We start from the raw sequence: 17,782 nt of genomic DNA on the forward strand, positions 1-17,782 counted from the left end.
TACATACTTACCTTTTAACCAAACGATCCCATTTCCAGTTAACCTGAAGATACATGAAAATTTAACTGTGCGAGATTATTCATGGCAGCAGTGTTTGTAATTGCACATATTGCAATGCATACGGTCACAGAAGAGGGGTTGAATAAACCACGGGACAGACAATGGAGTACTCTGTAGCTGTAAGATGTTAAGATCTCTGTGAACTGATGGAACAATTTCCAGGGTACACTGTCAGGTGAAATAAAGTGCCAAAGATATCTGTAGTATGTTATCCTTTGTATAAGAAAGAAAATAAAACATACATGTGTCTATTCCTTTGTACAAAAAGAAATAAAGATGCACAAGTTTGGTTCTTACAGAAAGTGGGTAGAAACAGGGTAAAAAGGACAGAAGGAATTAGGGGAGAGTAGAATGTCATTTTTCTTGGTATAATTTTATAAACCATACTGACTTTTGCAACCATGTTGTTTTACACATGCAAGGAAGAAGAAGGGGAAGAAGTGGGAGGAAAGAGAGAAGGGAAAGGGGGAAGGAGGGAGAAAAGGAAAAGAAAAAGGAGAGCAGGGGAGACAAGAGAGAAATGAAAAGAGGGAAAAAAGGGGGGAGGGAGAAGAGAAACAAGAAATGATGGAGGCAGGGGGACCTATTGGAAAAAAGGAAACAAATGAATGAAATGCTATCTCAAGTGATAGCAGCTACACCAAAGGAAGGGATGGGTGGAATGGAAAACTTAAGTTTTGAACAGAGTATCCAAACTAAATGCCCTACATCTAAAGATAAAAAGGAACTCTAAACATACCTTGAATTCTTAGGTTTCTAATTTGCAAAGGCATAGGCTGGCAATTATGGACTACTTTCTGTTTATTCTAGGATTGAGCAAGTAAATATGTTGGGGATATCCTGCTTTCACAACATACACACAAAAGAATTATACATACGGAGAACAGAAAGACCCGTGTTAATTGGCTGGAATTAGAGATATTAGTGTCAACTCATGGATTTAAGATATATACGTATAAAGAATTATAGAAAAATATTAACCTATAAACCTTAAAAATTTATAGAAATAGAGATGTGTGTAGGTATGTATACATGCATCTACTTCCCAGTTGTCTGCGGTGAGAACTTAAAAGCAATGACACCCTGGTAGCAATACCAACTGTCCAGATCTTGATTACTGAATTCCATTTTCCACTAAAGAAATCAGTGCTCCATGAAGAAATCACAAATTTCAGTGCTGAAGCAGAGAAGGATCAACATGTCAAGATATGCCTGGGACTTACTTTTGTACCCAAAAGTAAATTACATCAAAAAATCACGTGGACCTGTTCCTGATTAAACAAAAAGGACTGAGGACCTGTGTTCCAGATTAAAGAAGACTAATGGGATATGACAACTGAATGTGACACACAAACAGGTTTTCATTTGCTATCAAGGGAACTCCTGGGGCAGCTGATAAAATCTGAGTAAGATCCATAAATTACACTATTGTACTCATGCCAATTTCCTGATTTTGATCGTTGTATTAGTGTTATGTAAGAGAATATCCTTGCTTTTAGAAAGTATACACTAAATATTTTACAAAACACACACTGAAATATTTAGAGCAAAGGAGAATGCCAGCTTATTCTCAAATGGTTCAGAAAAATAATTTAGACAGAATAAAGATGGTAAAATGCTAACATTTGATGAATCTGGGTGAAGGGTATATAGAAATTCTTTGTATTATTCTTACTTTTCTATAACTTTGAAGTTGTGTCAAAGCAAAAGGTGAAAAAGAAAAAGCTTACCCAGAGTTCACACAAAGGTAACTCTAATTACTGGTCTGGAGTGAAATCTACCTACTTAAGATTCTAACCTACACTAAAGCCACACACACTTCAGGGAACAGGAAAAAACAATAGTTCCTGGAGGGAAGGGATTCAGGGCAGGTATTATCAGTGATGTCTACTGCAGTGAGAAATATCAGCAATTTCTCTGTATGATAAAGCATGCAATTAACATTGAAAATTGTCATCTTTTAGCATCAACTATGTGGAACTGCATAAGGCAAAAACTATTAGAAATACAAAGGGAAAGATAGACATATCCACACTGTATTAGAATAAGAGTTTCATTTGGTTAGATTTTTCTGCTTTGTCATTAGTATTAACTACCCTGGCATTATATAGTAACCATTAATAAATGTATTTTCACATTTACATTATATAAATTTACAGATTATAATCGTCCGGAGGGTGCAACCATGTCTATTTTGTTCTACACTTAGCAATGGCTAGCACATAACAGGTGCTCAATAAATATTTGTTAGAGGACTATTTACAAGTCTGCTCTTTAATACTTGTGGGAGATTGAGTAATAAGAAGTATCTTTAATACTGCAGAATTCCAGTGGAATGAAAATATTAATGTACATAATCCCTCTACCTTTTTAATTTGTAACTTAGTAAGTTGACACCACACTTGGATAAGATGAATATGGACTCACTATAAAGATAAGCATTCATATTATTACAGGTGATATGGGTTTACTGTCTTGAATTGTGTGGCCTTAAGTAGGCAACTAGTCTTGCATTGCCCCGCCCTGCAAGACATTGCAGAGCACCGATCTAAAACCAGCATTACTACTTTTAGCAATGTCCTAACTATTTAACTGGTTAAGAGTTAACAGTACCTTGTGGCAAGATAACTCATTCAATTATCTAGGAATATATTTAATATTTATATTAGAAGGTAATTAAAAGTTAAAATAATTACATATAAAAAAGCAATGGAGACTTTAAGAAGACTTTATGGACAACTGGTATAAACTGCTTTATAATTTTAATAGGCTCACATTACCAGGGCTACATTTTATATTATTTTTTCAAAATGAAGATGTGATTAGTCAACTAGATGAAGAAGATGGAGACCAGAATGAAAAAAATAGGCTAGCATAGTAAAATCTCAGAATGCACGTGGTATGATAAAGTTGAGTACACCTTCGTGAAACTTGTTTTGGTATATACATAAACTGAGCCACAATTTAAAGAGTATTTCTTATTGTAGGCTGTAGTAAGAGTATTTTGAAAAATGCTTTTTTATGCTTTAGAACTCATTCAGTAGAACCTACACCCATCCCTGCAGATTTGGTGACATTCCATTCAAGTACTTGTCTTTAACAAGCTCAACTTTCACCAAAAAAAGGCCAATCTTACTCTACACTCTGCTCCTAATGCATATGATTACATACAGAAGTAAAACTCAATCTAAAAATTAATCTGAACTCAAAAGTAAAAACCAACCTAAAGGACTGGTTCTTAATGGGCACAATACCATGGCATTATTAGGGATGAGCAACACACAGAACAGATGTACACTCCTAAGAGCTGGCATCCCAAATGACATTCAAATATCCTGACATTCATGTAAATTTTTAAAAATCTGTTTATAATGTTGAAATTTTAAAATCTAACTGTATTATCTAACATTACCTAAACCAAGTAACTTTTTGGAAAAATTTAGTATACTCTGAATTTTCCAGAAATACATGAAAATTGAGAAAATACTTTTTGTGCAGAACTTCACTAAATATTTTCACCATCTTAGAGTAACTTAATAGCTTTTATTTCAGAGTAACTTAATGGCTTCAACTTAATAGTTGTTACATTCACACTATACTACATGTAGATTCATTATACTTCATTATGTAGTTACACTTGGGCTACAGTAATTTTACTAAAAACTACTTCCTTCTAATTTCCGCTCTTATTATCCTATTATCATCTCTATTATTCACTAGTTAGGGAATTAATTTTTTTAAAAGTGGATAAGCAAGTTATATTATCCATGAATTGCACTTCAGGATAACAGTGTACAACGATACATTTGCTTTTACACATGGGGTGCTGTGCCTGAGAGATTGAAGAACCACTGCTTTAAGGATTTATGCACCCATTACCATCCCCCTAGGTCAGAGGCACTTGTTTTGGGAGCACAAGGACACTCAGCCTAAGGAACCCATGGAGTGGCTTCAGAGCAACAGAATTCCCAAAAAGTACATACAATTTGATATACATAGCCACCTGAGGGGATAACACCTAACTTTATTCCATAGAAAACTTGAAAATTAAGAACCATTACATTACGCCAAGGCTGTATATATTGGGCTGGATTATAAACTTAGATCTCGAAGTGGTTGGGCGCCCCACCCAATAACATTTACAGAATTGTAATTTGCATCACTTCATCAGCATACAATAACTTTAACTTGACTCAGTTTACACATCCAGTAGGTGGCAGAACTAGAACTTGAACTCAGCTTGTCTAACTCAAAATCATGTTTGTGCTTTTCTGGAGCAGGTGGCTGTTTTTTTGTGTGTTCCCCCCCCCCCTTTAATTTTACTGTGGAATATCACTGGATACTGTCTTCCTTTGGCCTTTAGGTTATACCAAAAACTGTGTCCCACAAATGGCAGTTGCCCAAGCATGACTGGCATCATACTTGCTTTCCCCTTTCATTTGGTCACTAGAAAGGGCTTTATGAAATGCATTATGCATACTACCCTTACTTTTGGCTTAATCTTTTCTCACATTTTCTTCCCTGTCTTCATATTTTTGCTTTCTGTAATCAAACTAGGAACAAATACATACCACATGCTAATTAGGTAACACAGGAAATATATTAGTAAGACAGGCCTACAAAGAAACAAGCTTTGTTGGATGATTCAGAAATCATTTTGCAATCATTTTTATAATCTAAAACACCATCACTTTGATAATAAGTATGTAAGGTCCAGTATTTCCCAGTTTGAGAGAACCCTGGTTATCTTGGCTGCTTTCTAAAGAGCAGTAAAAGATAACTTAGATAAACAATGAGCATTTGAGAACATGGGCAAAAACTAGGGAGGGTTCAGCATAAGAACTCAGACAGTAACAGGGACAATCAGGAAAAATTGCAGTGGTCTAAGTGGAAGGTAAGAGGAAGTAAATAATAATGCAAATCACATTTAGTTCACTGTACCAATAAAGCCATGAGGTGGAAATGGGGTTTCCTGGAAGTGAAAAGGAAATGGAAAAAGGGTAAGATATTTGGTTTTTGTCAATACCACCACTACAAAACATTTAGAGTAAGGGTCAGCAAACTTTTTCTACAAAGGGCCAGGTAGTAAATATCTTGGGCTCTGTAGGCCAGTCTCTGTCACAATTAGCCAACTCTGCTATTGCAGCACAAAAACAGCCATTCACATATGTAAACAAATGGGTGAGAATGTATTTTTTTTCAATACATATAGTTTTTAATCCCCACCCAACAATGTGTTTATTGATTTTAGAGAGGGAGAGGGAGACAGATATATCAATCAATTACCTCCCCTATGCACCCGGACGGGGGATTGAACCTGCAACCTGGGTATGTGCCCTGACAGGGAATTGAACCTGAGACCCTTTGGTGCACAGGATGATACTTCAACCAACTGAGTCATACCAGGCAAGGCATGAGGCCATAAACAAAACGCAGGCCAAATATGGCCCATGAGCTAGTTTGCTGACCCCTGACACAGAGGTCCAATAGGCAGGGAGAAACATGGATCTCCCTGCATAAGAGGAAGGTCATGACTAAGGACAGATATTTGGAAGTCACTGTCACAAATAAAGTGACAGGATAACCTAAAAGTGGTAGAGATGAAAGATACGAATATTTAAAGAAAGAACTCTTATAAATAGCAGCACTTTAAAAAATGCATGAGGAGGTAAATAACTAGTTGTTTCCTGAAAGCAGAAAAAGTATGTGAAATAAGAACTTACGATTCCCTTAAATATCATTCTGCCTCAATTACAAATCCCTTATACTTGGAGAAGTGCAGGACACTGCAATATTTAAAGCCCCAAATGTTTGTGTAATACATTATTACTGTGACATAACGAGACAACGCAAAGCAGGGCCAAGCTGGGACTAACCTTATGCCGCACCTACAGAGTACCCTGCACCAAAACAAAACGGTAGGCATCACACAGACCACTCACCCAAAACGGAGTTCAAAGGCTGAAGACAAAAATAAAGCAAGAGAATACCAGCCTTAAAAACAAAGGTAAATTGGTTATAATATAAAGATGTATCTGGAAAATGCTCTCATTTCAAAAATTGTAAAGTTAAATTCATTATAAGTCTTAAAAACAAACTAGGTCCAATATCACTCTATTTGATTCAGGTTTTTTTTAATGTTAAGGGACCTAAAATAGAATCGCTAAAAAGGGGAGACATCTGTAATACTCTTAATAAAGATAAATTTATTTAAATAAGTAATTACTAGCTTATTCTTATCTTTGGGAAAAGCACAATCTAAGCAAATAAACAATTTTACTCATATTTATAACAATGGTGGCTCATTAAAAAAAAATAAAGCAATTAAAACCCAATCAAAAAAATATCACAAGGACCAAAATTACAAACTTGCAACTTGGCACTGTAGAACACAATTATAAAACTGATGATGATCCACATATATGAATTAAAATGGTCTGGGTATGGAAGGGGTAGAGAATAAGTGACACTTAGTACTGCTGGTTTCTTTATATGTACCAAAAAAGTATGGTGCACGAAGATAAGACTACAACTTACGCTGGGGCAAAAGTGAAAAGGAAGGAAAAAAGGAAGGAAGGCAGGAAGGGAGGGAGAAAGGGAGGGAGGAAGACCGTCATCCAATAAGGCATAAATTTATATAATGAATCACTAATTAATAATGATGTTCTACATGTGCTATGATATGACATGTAAAAATGAGAAAACAATGCTAACAAAATTGTGTCCAAAGTTACACACATGCGCACACACACATGTATCTGGTGTATGCACAAAAAATTTATAGACATTTACAAGAAATCTGAGTGGTACCTTGAAAAAGAAGAGTAGGATTGAAGGAGACAGGAAATTTTCACCTTCTACTCTTCTGTAGTGAAAATAAAATAAGCATATATTATGTTTGGTCAAACATTAAAGAAAAAAACACAATCAGTATTTTGGGAAGATGGCTAGAGAGATGATTGCTATCTATAATGTCACACCAATGCAGACACAATCACATTTAAAATGTTTCATCAAGCTCAAAAAGCATGTTAAATGAAATGGTGATATTTTTAAAAAGTGCAATCACATAACCAAAAAAGAGCCACATAACTTTAGTTGGAAAATCATACGGAGTTCAGTAATATAAAGTAGAAATTAAGTCTCGCAAAAGCTGTAATTCGCATGTGAGGGTTTGGCTGAGTCCCCCTATAAATGTGACGATCTGTTTAGATTCAATATTAGAAGAGTCTTCAGAGTCTTCAGAGCAACCAACCTCATTTTATATTTACTCCTAGACTACTAATCTGCAGTAGGGCAAGCCCTAAAACTTCTATTTCTATGACAAAACTATTTGTAGAACCTTATGAAGAGACTTATTTTGAATATATGTCCACTTTTAAAAGTTTAGAGCGGAGGCCAGTCCATTTTGTTTTCTGCTCAGCACCTAGAGCACAGTAAATACTCAGTACATTTTTGAAGGAAAAGTGGTAACATAAAAGTGCATGGTAAGTGCAAAAACTATGAGGAATTATAAATTCTAAAGTAAAGGGGGCAAAATTAAAATGTGAAAATTGGTTCCTCTAAATTGGAAAAGACAGTCACGTGATTGCATGCCTACAATTTCATTTTTACTTCCAGCAATGGAAGAAAGTCACAAGAATATTAAAGTTTAAAAATACTTGGTACTAGGAAGGCAGCATAACATCTACTTTGCAATTCACAGTAAGCAGGATACCACAGAATATTATTGAAAGATGCTACAGATTGGCACTGAAGTTTTAACGCCAAGTCCATTAGTTGTGAGGGAAATGAGTGGAGAGATAACAAACCCAGTTGCTTTAGGGATTAATGGGCAAATGAGTTGGCTTTGACTACTGAGGAAACCAACCTAAGAGTATTATTTCTCAAACAAATCGCATTGTCAAAACCATACTTTTGTAGAATATATTTTTAAAAAATTATTAGAAAAATGATCACATACTTAAATATCACAGCAATATCAAATTGTTGTGTAAGTTTCGAGACACTTTCAATTTCTATATTAGTGCAGACACACTGGATGGCACTGACCTATAGTTTGTTTTTTAATGTCAATCTGACTTAAAACCTTGCATTTGTATAGAGGGTCTGACTCAGAAAATTCAGTTGTTTTCTTCCCCTACACAACAATGAAGACAATTCATGACAATTAGAGATAAAAAGTTGCAGACTTGTCATTAACTTAATTTTGAAACAAAGTTAAAATTATCCTTTTTAAATGCAAACTTTAGCATTTAAGAATCTCAATTGCTATCAACCTGAAAAATTTGCTTTATTTTGCCATTTATCTTAGAATAGGATATAGATAAGTAAAACTGTATAAAGACATTCACTGAACCTATAAACCCCTGTACCTGTCACCATGTTCTCAAAATTTCCCCAAATGATTAGTTGATTGCTAAGAGTAAGCCAGGGAGATTCTCCATCTATTGTAAATTTCATTACCAAAGGAAGTTGAAATGTGTATACACCTGGCCTATAAACTGAGTACAATTGGGTGCGATTTACTATTGCCTATTAGAATCTACACTGCTGAGAGTATAATGTGATTTATAGGGTCTCTGGAACCAAATTTCCAGACTCAAATCTATACTTTGCAATTTACAAGCAGTAGAGTAAGTTAAATCCTATATGGTCCTGTTTCATCTGCAAAATGGGTATAATAGCAGCTACAGTAAAGGATTATTATATAGGTTAAAATTCATGTAAAGTGCTTGGGACACTGCCTGGCAGATAGTACTATATAAATATTGTAATTATTTAATTCTTACATAGTATGCCTTAAATCCTTCTGTAGAATTTGGATTAACAATTAAGCTGGTTAAATATATCACATCCCTACAATGAATTCCTTACTATTCATCTGTTAAAGATTATTTCTCTATTATGAAAATATATTCATTTATAATGTCCTATTGGATAGGGAGGGAAAGGTTAGAAAATCATGTAGATTCAAATTTTATATTTAGAAAAGATGTTAATGAAGTTATGAAAAGTTGCACATCACTGTAATACTTTAAGTGGCATTTGCAAAAGTGACTCAGATAGTTTTTCATTCTTCCCCACTGGGGATAAAATAGTTAAAATAAAACTGATTGTGATTCTCAAATAGCAATGATAGGATAATCAAGTACTCTTAAGTCAGGGTTTTTAAAATTTAGAACCATGTACATTAAATGCATTATTCTTCCTCCACCCCTGAAAGCAGATGCTTCTTAAAATGGACTGCATCTTAGAATTAAGGAAACAGAGCATTCATATTTAATAAATACTAACTCCAATCCCACCCACTGACACACCACCATCACTTTTAAGCAAGCTCTTGAAGTGCTCACAACTACACATATCAACAGACAATAAATCACTTTAACCAATCACTCAAGATTAAGCAGCAGATATTAGGTACAATAAATTGAGATTATAAACAAAGAGTATTTCTAGAACACTGAACAAGAGTTGTTTGTGGTATCGAGAGGACTCAGATGGTAGCCTGTGGTACACTGTAAACTGCTTTAAAATTCTTCAATGAAATCAATACTATTAATTTCATGTTTATTTTACATAGGATTTTTATCAAGCTTTTCTATTTTGATTTAAAAATAAATTTTCTTCTCAACTAATGATTTTCATTCTACCTACAGTTCGGCTTACACTTTTATCTACGATAGCCATATTTCATTCTACGGAATCTGAAACATATACGTTCTTCAAATTTGTTTTAAAATGATGCCTACGAAGAACAGATCAAGTTTTCAAGTTTACGTAAAACCATACTACACCAATTTACCAATATAAATGTCTTATTCCATTCTATTTAGACAGCAACACTAACAAAATTCTTAATGCATATGCCCCCACCACCTGTACTTTTTCCCAGTGCTACCATTTTGACACTTACAAAAGAACATCTCAATTCAACAACCAAGTTTTACAACTATTATCCCTACCAATCAAATAGTGATGCACCAAGATCACAATTCTCAAGAGTTATAACATATTAAGAGTATATAATTTACCTAAGACTGAGGGACTGTGCCTTACTTTATAAAAAACAAAGATAGTCATATCGATTTAATTCCATATTATATGCTACCTATTCAATTTGTTAAAAATTGTAATAAGCATAATAATCAAACTAGTGCTCCAAACTTACGCTGTTCACGTGAAAGACACTACAAGACACAATAGAGACTGGCTTGCACTAAGAAGTACAAATTCCTTCTATAGAGATGAAGAAATAAAAGGACAAATCTAGTTGTCTAAAAGACAATTCACTGTACACATTTTATTTACAGTTTTGTACACTGTCTTAATATGAATGGGACTGCTTTTCTACTTGAGCCATTTTTTAACCAAAGAAAATAACCTAAGTAATACAAAGTGTTAAAATACAGCATAAAGATACAAAAACAGACATACTAATTCTAATTAGGAATGTAATTATGATGTTACATTTTTTATAATCCACAATTATGTTTAGGAAATCACACAAACATAGATCACTGATTTGAATGAAATGCATAAATTTGTAGCAAAGCTTTGTAGTTACAAAAAAACCAAAAAATTACCAAAGAATGCCCAAAATTAATGTTTATTCCACCTTTGTGTCATATTCCTGGATCCTTCACCAATATTACATGAGGAAAAAAAAACAAAAGCAAAACAAATGAAAAAGTGAAATCAGAATCACTAATGTCATCAAGTAGGGAAACAAATAAATTAAAATCTAGCAGCCACCAGCAAGAGTACAGCAAAGACAATGCTGTAAAAAGAAACAAAGAAAATTGCTAGAAAACTGTATGCATCATACTCTTTCAAACCAGCAAAATATGCTCCTGCATACAATGGAACATAAACAGAATTCTTTTCCTGTAAGGTATAGAAATGCAAGTTTTTTTTTAATATTGTGGATGGGTAAAATGTGTTTGTAATAGTATTTCTTCTAGCTATTACAGAATGGGCCAGAAACACATTTATGGATCCTGGGGATGGTGTGTACTGTCATTCTTTGATTGGGTAAGTGGACACTCTAGGGAGAAAAAAAAAAAAGAAAAAAAAAAGGATGAACACAGAAGTACAAGACAAAGGCGAATGAGACTTCTCTTATATCTTTGCAACATTTAGATGGAAATCAAATTTAAATGCAGTCCACTCTGCTTTTGAAGAGGCTTTGGTTCAGCTCCCAAATCTCGATTGCTTGACGCAGTCTCCTATGAGAATACTCAGAAGGTGTCTTCTTAAACAACAAACCTATTTTTAGTGGTGGAGCCGCTCTTAGTAGCTGTGTCTGCATGGGACTGATAACCAATCACTATCTTTGGAGGAAGTCCTAACCTTTCCTTGTATACCCTCCTAGAAGAAAAAGAAGAATAGTGGCCATTAATTTTTATTCATATACACACCAAATTCAGTATTATCATTCTTTATGCTAAAAGAAAAACACCTAGGCTAGAGAGTGAAAAAGGAAATCGCATACCCTTTTCCTTTTAGCAAAATTTATTCTTTGTTTTTGGTTAATATGTTTAACCAATATTTAACAGTCTACTGTGTATCAGGTACTGTGATAATTATTAATAAATCAGTAATAAGCAAAGCAGGGACAGTCCTTGGGCACTGTCTTTATAGTATTTGATTATTTACAAACAATCACAAATATACATGATGGAGCTGTAACACATTATAATTAAAATTAAAAAATAAAATCAATTACATGGACAAGTCTATTTAATTCTCTGGTCTAAAATGCTACAATTAGCCGACCTAGGCATGGCTCAGTGATTGAACATCGACCTAGGATCCAGGAGATCACAGTTTGATTCCCAGGGAGGGCACATGCCCAGGCTGCTGGCTCGATCCCCAGTAGAGGGCATGCAGGAGGCAGCTGATCAATGACTCTCTCATCATTGATGTTTCTATCTCTCTCTCCCTCTCTCCAAAAATCAATAAAGATATATTAAAAATAAATAAAATGCTACAATTATATTTTACATATAAAGATTAGTAAATAGTGTATATAAGTGCACAATTACATTTACCATACTTATTTACACAACCGCACACACAAAAAGTAAACACTTTGAAGGCAATTTATGATACTTTCTGGACAATTTAGAACATACATGATTTCTGCCTTATATAGGATATATACTAACTCTACAACCTAACTCAAGTAAGAAATGACACTATTTTAAGAACAAAATGTGTTAAGTGCCAAAGAGGGTAAGTATCGGTCGGAGCTGTGATACTAATAAGGAGCTAATCTCATCTGTGAAATTACAGAAATCTCCCTTTTAAAAGTCATGAGGTCAAAAGTACAATACCAAGAGAATGAAGCACATCTTGAAGCCTGAGCAACAAAAATAAGGCTGTGTGGCTACAACTAATAAGGAATATGAAAGATAAGACTGACAAGGAAACTGGATGTTAATTCTAAGAAAAAAATACTAAAATTTCAAAATTAAGCACCAAAATTAAATAAAAATAAATGGATATACATTTTCATGCAGCTAAATGCTCCAATATGACACTAAGACAGTTTTACTTATACTCCATCATCAAGATTTCAATACTTTCCCTCGATGAAGGCATCTAATAACAATTTTATGATAACTAAAATTATAACATTATCAAATTTACATTATGACACAATGTAGTCCTTTCAATTATACTAAATCATTTTAAAAAAGCCAGAAAGCAAGGGCACTGAGCCACACAACTTAGAAAGACAAAAAAGAAAAAGAAAAAGAAAAAAAAATCTGTCCTTGGAAGTCAAATGTTTTATAAAGATTTCAAAACTTTTGACACAAATAAAATTTTCTGAGGAACAAAATTCACGTAATTTCTTTAACTTGTTTTCAAAGAAATATAAACTTCTACATTAAGTTTTGATGCTGACAGAAAAATGAGAAATATGATGGCAAATCAACAACCATCTCCTCTCTTATAGAAACCTACAGAATGAGACCTGGAACATGCTCTTACCTTTGAATTCAGAAATAATTCATAGGACCCCAGCTGGGCATGGCTCAGCAGTTGAGCATCAACCTATGATCCAGGAGATCATGATTTGATTCCCGGTCAGGGCACATGCCCGGGTTGCGGGCTTGATCCCCAGTTGGGGGCGTGCAAGAGGCAGCCGATCAATGACTCTCTCTCATCATTGATGTTTCTATCTCTTTCTCCCTTCCTCTCTCTTAAATCAATAAAGATAAATTAAAAAAAAAAAAAATTCATAGGAGAATTGATGTTTGAAAAATCACAAAGGGCAAAGCAAACATTTTATGACCTATGACCAATACTTAATTTTAACACAAAATTTAAAATCAAATCTTACTAATTTAAATGTAGTAAGAAGAAAACCCTAGTTAACACTGACTGATGTTTGGAGAGAGAGGAAAAAAAAGGCAATTTTTGCAAAGAATAATATTTACCAAAAAAAAAAGTTTAAAGCTTAGACATGTGGGTTTTAAATATGGACAAAACCAAGATAGTGTCACTTAAACTTCAATTAAAACTTTATGTACATTGTACACACAGGCACAAAACACACGTATAATATTCACCAATACTCACTGCATTATGAGGATTACACACTTAGCACTACAATTTTAAAGCAGAAAAGGACTTATTTTCTCATTTGATAAAATAATATGCTACATGACAAAATAGACAAAAGTGTTCATGAAAACAATGCAAGGAAAATAATGATCTTCAAATCCAAGTATTTCTAAAGCTACAAATAAAAGTACTCTGCTTTTGGTTATCTTAATATTTTAAAGGAAATACACAAGGAACAAAACTTACCCTATATGTGTAACAGCTTCTCTGTTTTCACATTCAGTAGTCCATATTGCTATCTTATCACCTTTAGCTCTAACATTAACAACAGCTCCACATACATCATCACTGTAGTCATCAAAAGATTCTCCAATAAGGCACAGCAGCTTAAAAACAAAACCCAATCCCAATTACATCCGATAGATTATAAGCAGCTTATTCAAATGCAAATGTGTATATACATAAAACTAAGAAATAGGTTTAAATCAAGTTGACTTTCTGAACGTCTACATTATATTTATGTATCTAGTTCTTTGTCCTTTAAAAAATTTCACTTGCTCCTTTGTTTCTTTGGTTACTATCAAGAACATGAAGAGTTATTTTAACTTCCTCAGCAAATTGGGCAAATCATGTCAGGACCCATATAAATGTTGAATTATTTTATTAATATTCATTTGCTATGCTGCTGCTTAGTAATTAAATTACCTCTCCTTCTTGCTATTTTTCATGAATACCTTCTAATCTTTAATTGCAATAAACATACATAACATAAATCTTACCATTTTAACCATTTTTAAGTGTACAGTTCAGTGGCATTAAGTATACTCACAACATGGTGCAACCATTACCACCATCTATTACTAGAATTTTTGTCATCCCGCAAAACTGAAACAACTTTTTAACGTAGAACTTTAAAATGGTATTTATTGATAATCTCTCCCAAAAGCAAAATTAAGTCTCTTCTTAAAAAAAAAAAAAAAAAAAAAAAAATCAGTCACTCAAATATGTATTAATTGCTTCACTTAAGTGCTGACTATAAAACAGACTCTGTGCCAAGTGCTAGGGATACAAAAGAGACTATGATTCCTGCTCCTAATAGTTTGGGGTTTAGAGCCTCTAACTGTAGAAAATGCCTATTATCTCATATTTAATATATATGAGGCCAAAAGTTCCAGATTATATCACAACAAACAAGCTGAATGATCAAGCTACAACCTTATAGTTTGCTTCATTGATCTACAAAGTTTAGTACAAAAACAATACTCTAAGAGGGTTGCAAAGACTTATACAAAATGTGAGGTTCTATAATTTTGAAGTCAATGTAATGATTAGAATGAGCTTGTTGAGGAAGATCAGAGTCACTTGTCAATCACTTTGTATCTAATTTGTAATGTAGTAGGGGGTTTTTGCTGTACTAGTATGTAAAATATTCAAAACTCAGATGACAGAACAAAATTAATTGCTGGCTTAGATTTTCTACAGTGGGCATTCTTACCTCCTCTTTGATTAAGTAACTGATGTCAAATGTAATGTAAATTAGTTTTAGTATTCCAAAACTGTTTTATAATTCTAAAACCTTACTGTCTCTAGCCAAAAGCGATCGAGGTCACTTCGTCTCTGCTGTTTGTTCAATGTAATTAGCCATCGTCCTCCTCGTTTGTTTTTCTCATCTTCCCACATAGGCTTAATACCATCCTGTAATGTTAGAAAAAAACAATATTAAACAATATTGTTACTTTAAGAGATCATCACTAGAAACATCAAGCAATACCCTGTCAACTTTTCACTTCATTCTCACTGTTATTGATGTAGTAGAATAAAAGCATACAGGACTTAAAGCCAGAGGCATGCGACTGCAGAATTCGAGTCCTGACTTAGGCTATCAAACTTTGGGTTTCATTTAACTTGGAGGTTCTAAAACATTCTGAGTAATGTAGCTTCTCAAAGTTAGATGCATTTCTATATCTAGAAAATATATGTAAAATTTATGCACAACTTATATAATTTCAGAGAATTAATGAATGCCCTATCTCCTACTAACCTAATAAAACCCATTTATAAATATCTCAGGACCCACATACCCCATGTAAAGAAATCCAGACACGTGGGGATATAAAGTACACCATAGGAAATGTAGCTGATATTGTAATAATTATGTACAGTGTCAGGTGGGTACTTGAAAGGTTGAGGGGGTTCAGGTGGGGGAATATAACCACTCCTGTACACCTGAAACTAATACAGGATAATACTGAATGTAAACTATGATGGGGGGTGGCGGGGAAGAATTCCTGACAAACTCTGGACTTCAGTCTACTCAAATATATAAAGAGACTGGGTTGGATGATCAAAACGCTCTTTGAAATCAATCACAGTATGTGCCCACAAAGTAAGAAGACTTTCACTTAATTTCAATTACTTATACTAAAACAGGGAAAAATATATTTATGCCTGCAAAGCTATTTAATTTTTCTCCAGCCTTCAGAGCATTTCCCATTCCTAAGTTTTGTGGCAAGGTTTCTTAATGAATACCTAAATGGTCCAGTCTTATAATATATATATGAAATCACCAATGAAGCATACCTTAAAGAGTGAGTAGTCACAGCCAGGCATTAAATTACTAGACAACTGGATGTGGTTGTACAGACTAGGTAAAAGAAAAGGACAATTATAAACACAGAATAGTAATGCAGAGTGTAGGTACTTACATAACTTTTAGAAAATATGAACATGAAAGTTTATGCTGACTTGTTTTTATATACATTCAATTTCTGAAATGGACCAAAGAGATCTTAAAAATGGTCAGTTCAAGAATCAATGTCTGATGATTTAAGAAAATATTTTTAATAAATTTTATTCTGACAAAAATATATTTTGATGTATTAGTTAACTTAGTGCATACATATGTATATATAAGAAACTGAGAATAGAGATATGAGGTGGCTTTAAGTAAATGAAAAAATTTGAGGCTGAGCAGTTTTAAACACACAAAAGGACAAATCATGAGAAAGCAAGATGAACTTCTTGACCATCAGCATTATATGACTGAAGCCAACATTATCATCCTTGTAGGTATCCAAGAGAACAGACCAATGGTTCCCAAACACCACAGACTGTTACTGGTCAGTCAGCATAATAACCATTTGGAGAGCTTTAAAACACAAACAAACAAAAACACCAGTTCCAGGCACTGCTCCTTTGGATTTTAACCCCTTAATAATGGTGGGTGGAACCCTGTAATCTGTATTTTTAAACTATTCCCCAAATAACAATGTAACAGAATAACATTTCAATGACTTAGATATACACTAGGTTGATGGCAGAAGGCTAAATCATTTGATCTCCTAAAGTCTTTTACAGCAAAACTGTTATAAAATTGGCAACAAAATAAAAATGGTTTGCCAGTCTCCAATATAAGATGCAGAAATCATGACCTTACTATGTCAATAGACCACAGATGATGTAATTCATCCTTAGATTCTCTTGGTGCTATTTTAACTCAGTCTAGGAATATTTCAAGCACAGTTTTCAGAAAGAGTCTGGCATCCTTCAAATCACATTCCACAGGACAACATGTAAACACAATTCGGGTGAAACAGTGTAAGACCAAGTAAGGTTTCTTGAGTCATTGTACCTAATGATCACTCTTCCCGAACTAAGTTATCACTGATAGCTTCATTAGACAATAAAAGAGGCCTGGATACTAATAGTTTACTATAAAATTAGCCTCCACCATTTTTATAAAATTAATAGTGTGGCAGTGGCCTCTAATGGCATTCAAGGTAGAACAGGTATCCTTTCCTCTCCATGGTGCCCTAAGGTCCCTTAGTAACAAGTTTATAATGAGAACTCATAATGGATATTTAAACAGAATCCTAACACTATAGACAGATTAGATAAATCCGAAAGGACTCAATGGTTATTTACCACTAAATTTGCTAGAAAAAAGAAAGAAATTAAGAAGTGACTTAGGTATTTATAGAAAACTGAGCCCAGCCGGGAGTGGTTCAGCAGTTGAGCATTGACCTAGGATCCAGGTGATTGGGGTTCGATTCCCGGTCGGGGCACATGCCTGAGTTGCAGGCTCGATCATCATTGATGTTTCTATCTCTCTCCCCCCCTCTCCTTTCCTCTCTCTGAAATCAAT

General features: G+C 34.0%; 1 protein-coding gene across 1 annotated transcript in view; it reads right to left on the reverse strand.

Moving 5' to 3' along the window:
• Nucleotides 1-10,336: 10,336 nt before the first annotated feature.
• Nucleotides 10,337-17,782, reverse strand: part of EIF4E (eukaryotic translation initiation factor 4E) — a 33,177-nt gene continuing 25,731 nt past the window's right edge. The window contains exons 4-7 of the mRNA XM_081117175.1: nt 16,219-16,282; nt 15,220-15,333; nt 13,885-14,024; nt 10,337-11,433 (exon numbers count right to left, since the gene is read on the reverse strand). Of these exons, the coding sequence (XP_080973301.1) occupies nt 11,319-11,433; nt 13,885-14,024; nt 15,220-15,333; nt 16,219-16,282 (433 nt within the window). The 3' untranslated portion in view covers nt 10,337-11,318. The remainder of the gene's footprint in view (nt 11,434-13,884; nt 14,025-15,219; nt 15,334-16,218; nt 16,283-17,782) is intronic.

This window comes from Miniopterus schreibersii (genome assembly GCF_964146895.1).
Source record: "Miniopterus schreibersii genome assembly, chromosome: 1".
Classification (NCBI taxonomy): Eukaryota; Metazoa; Chordata; class Mammalia; order Chiroptera; family Miniopteridae; genus Miniopterus; species Miniopterus schreibersii.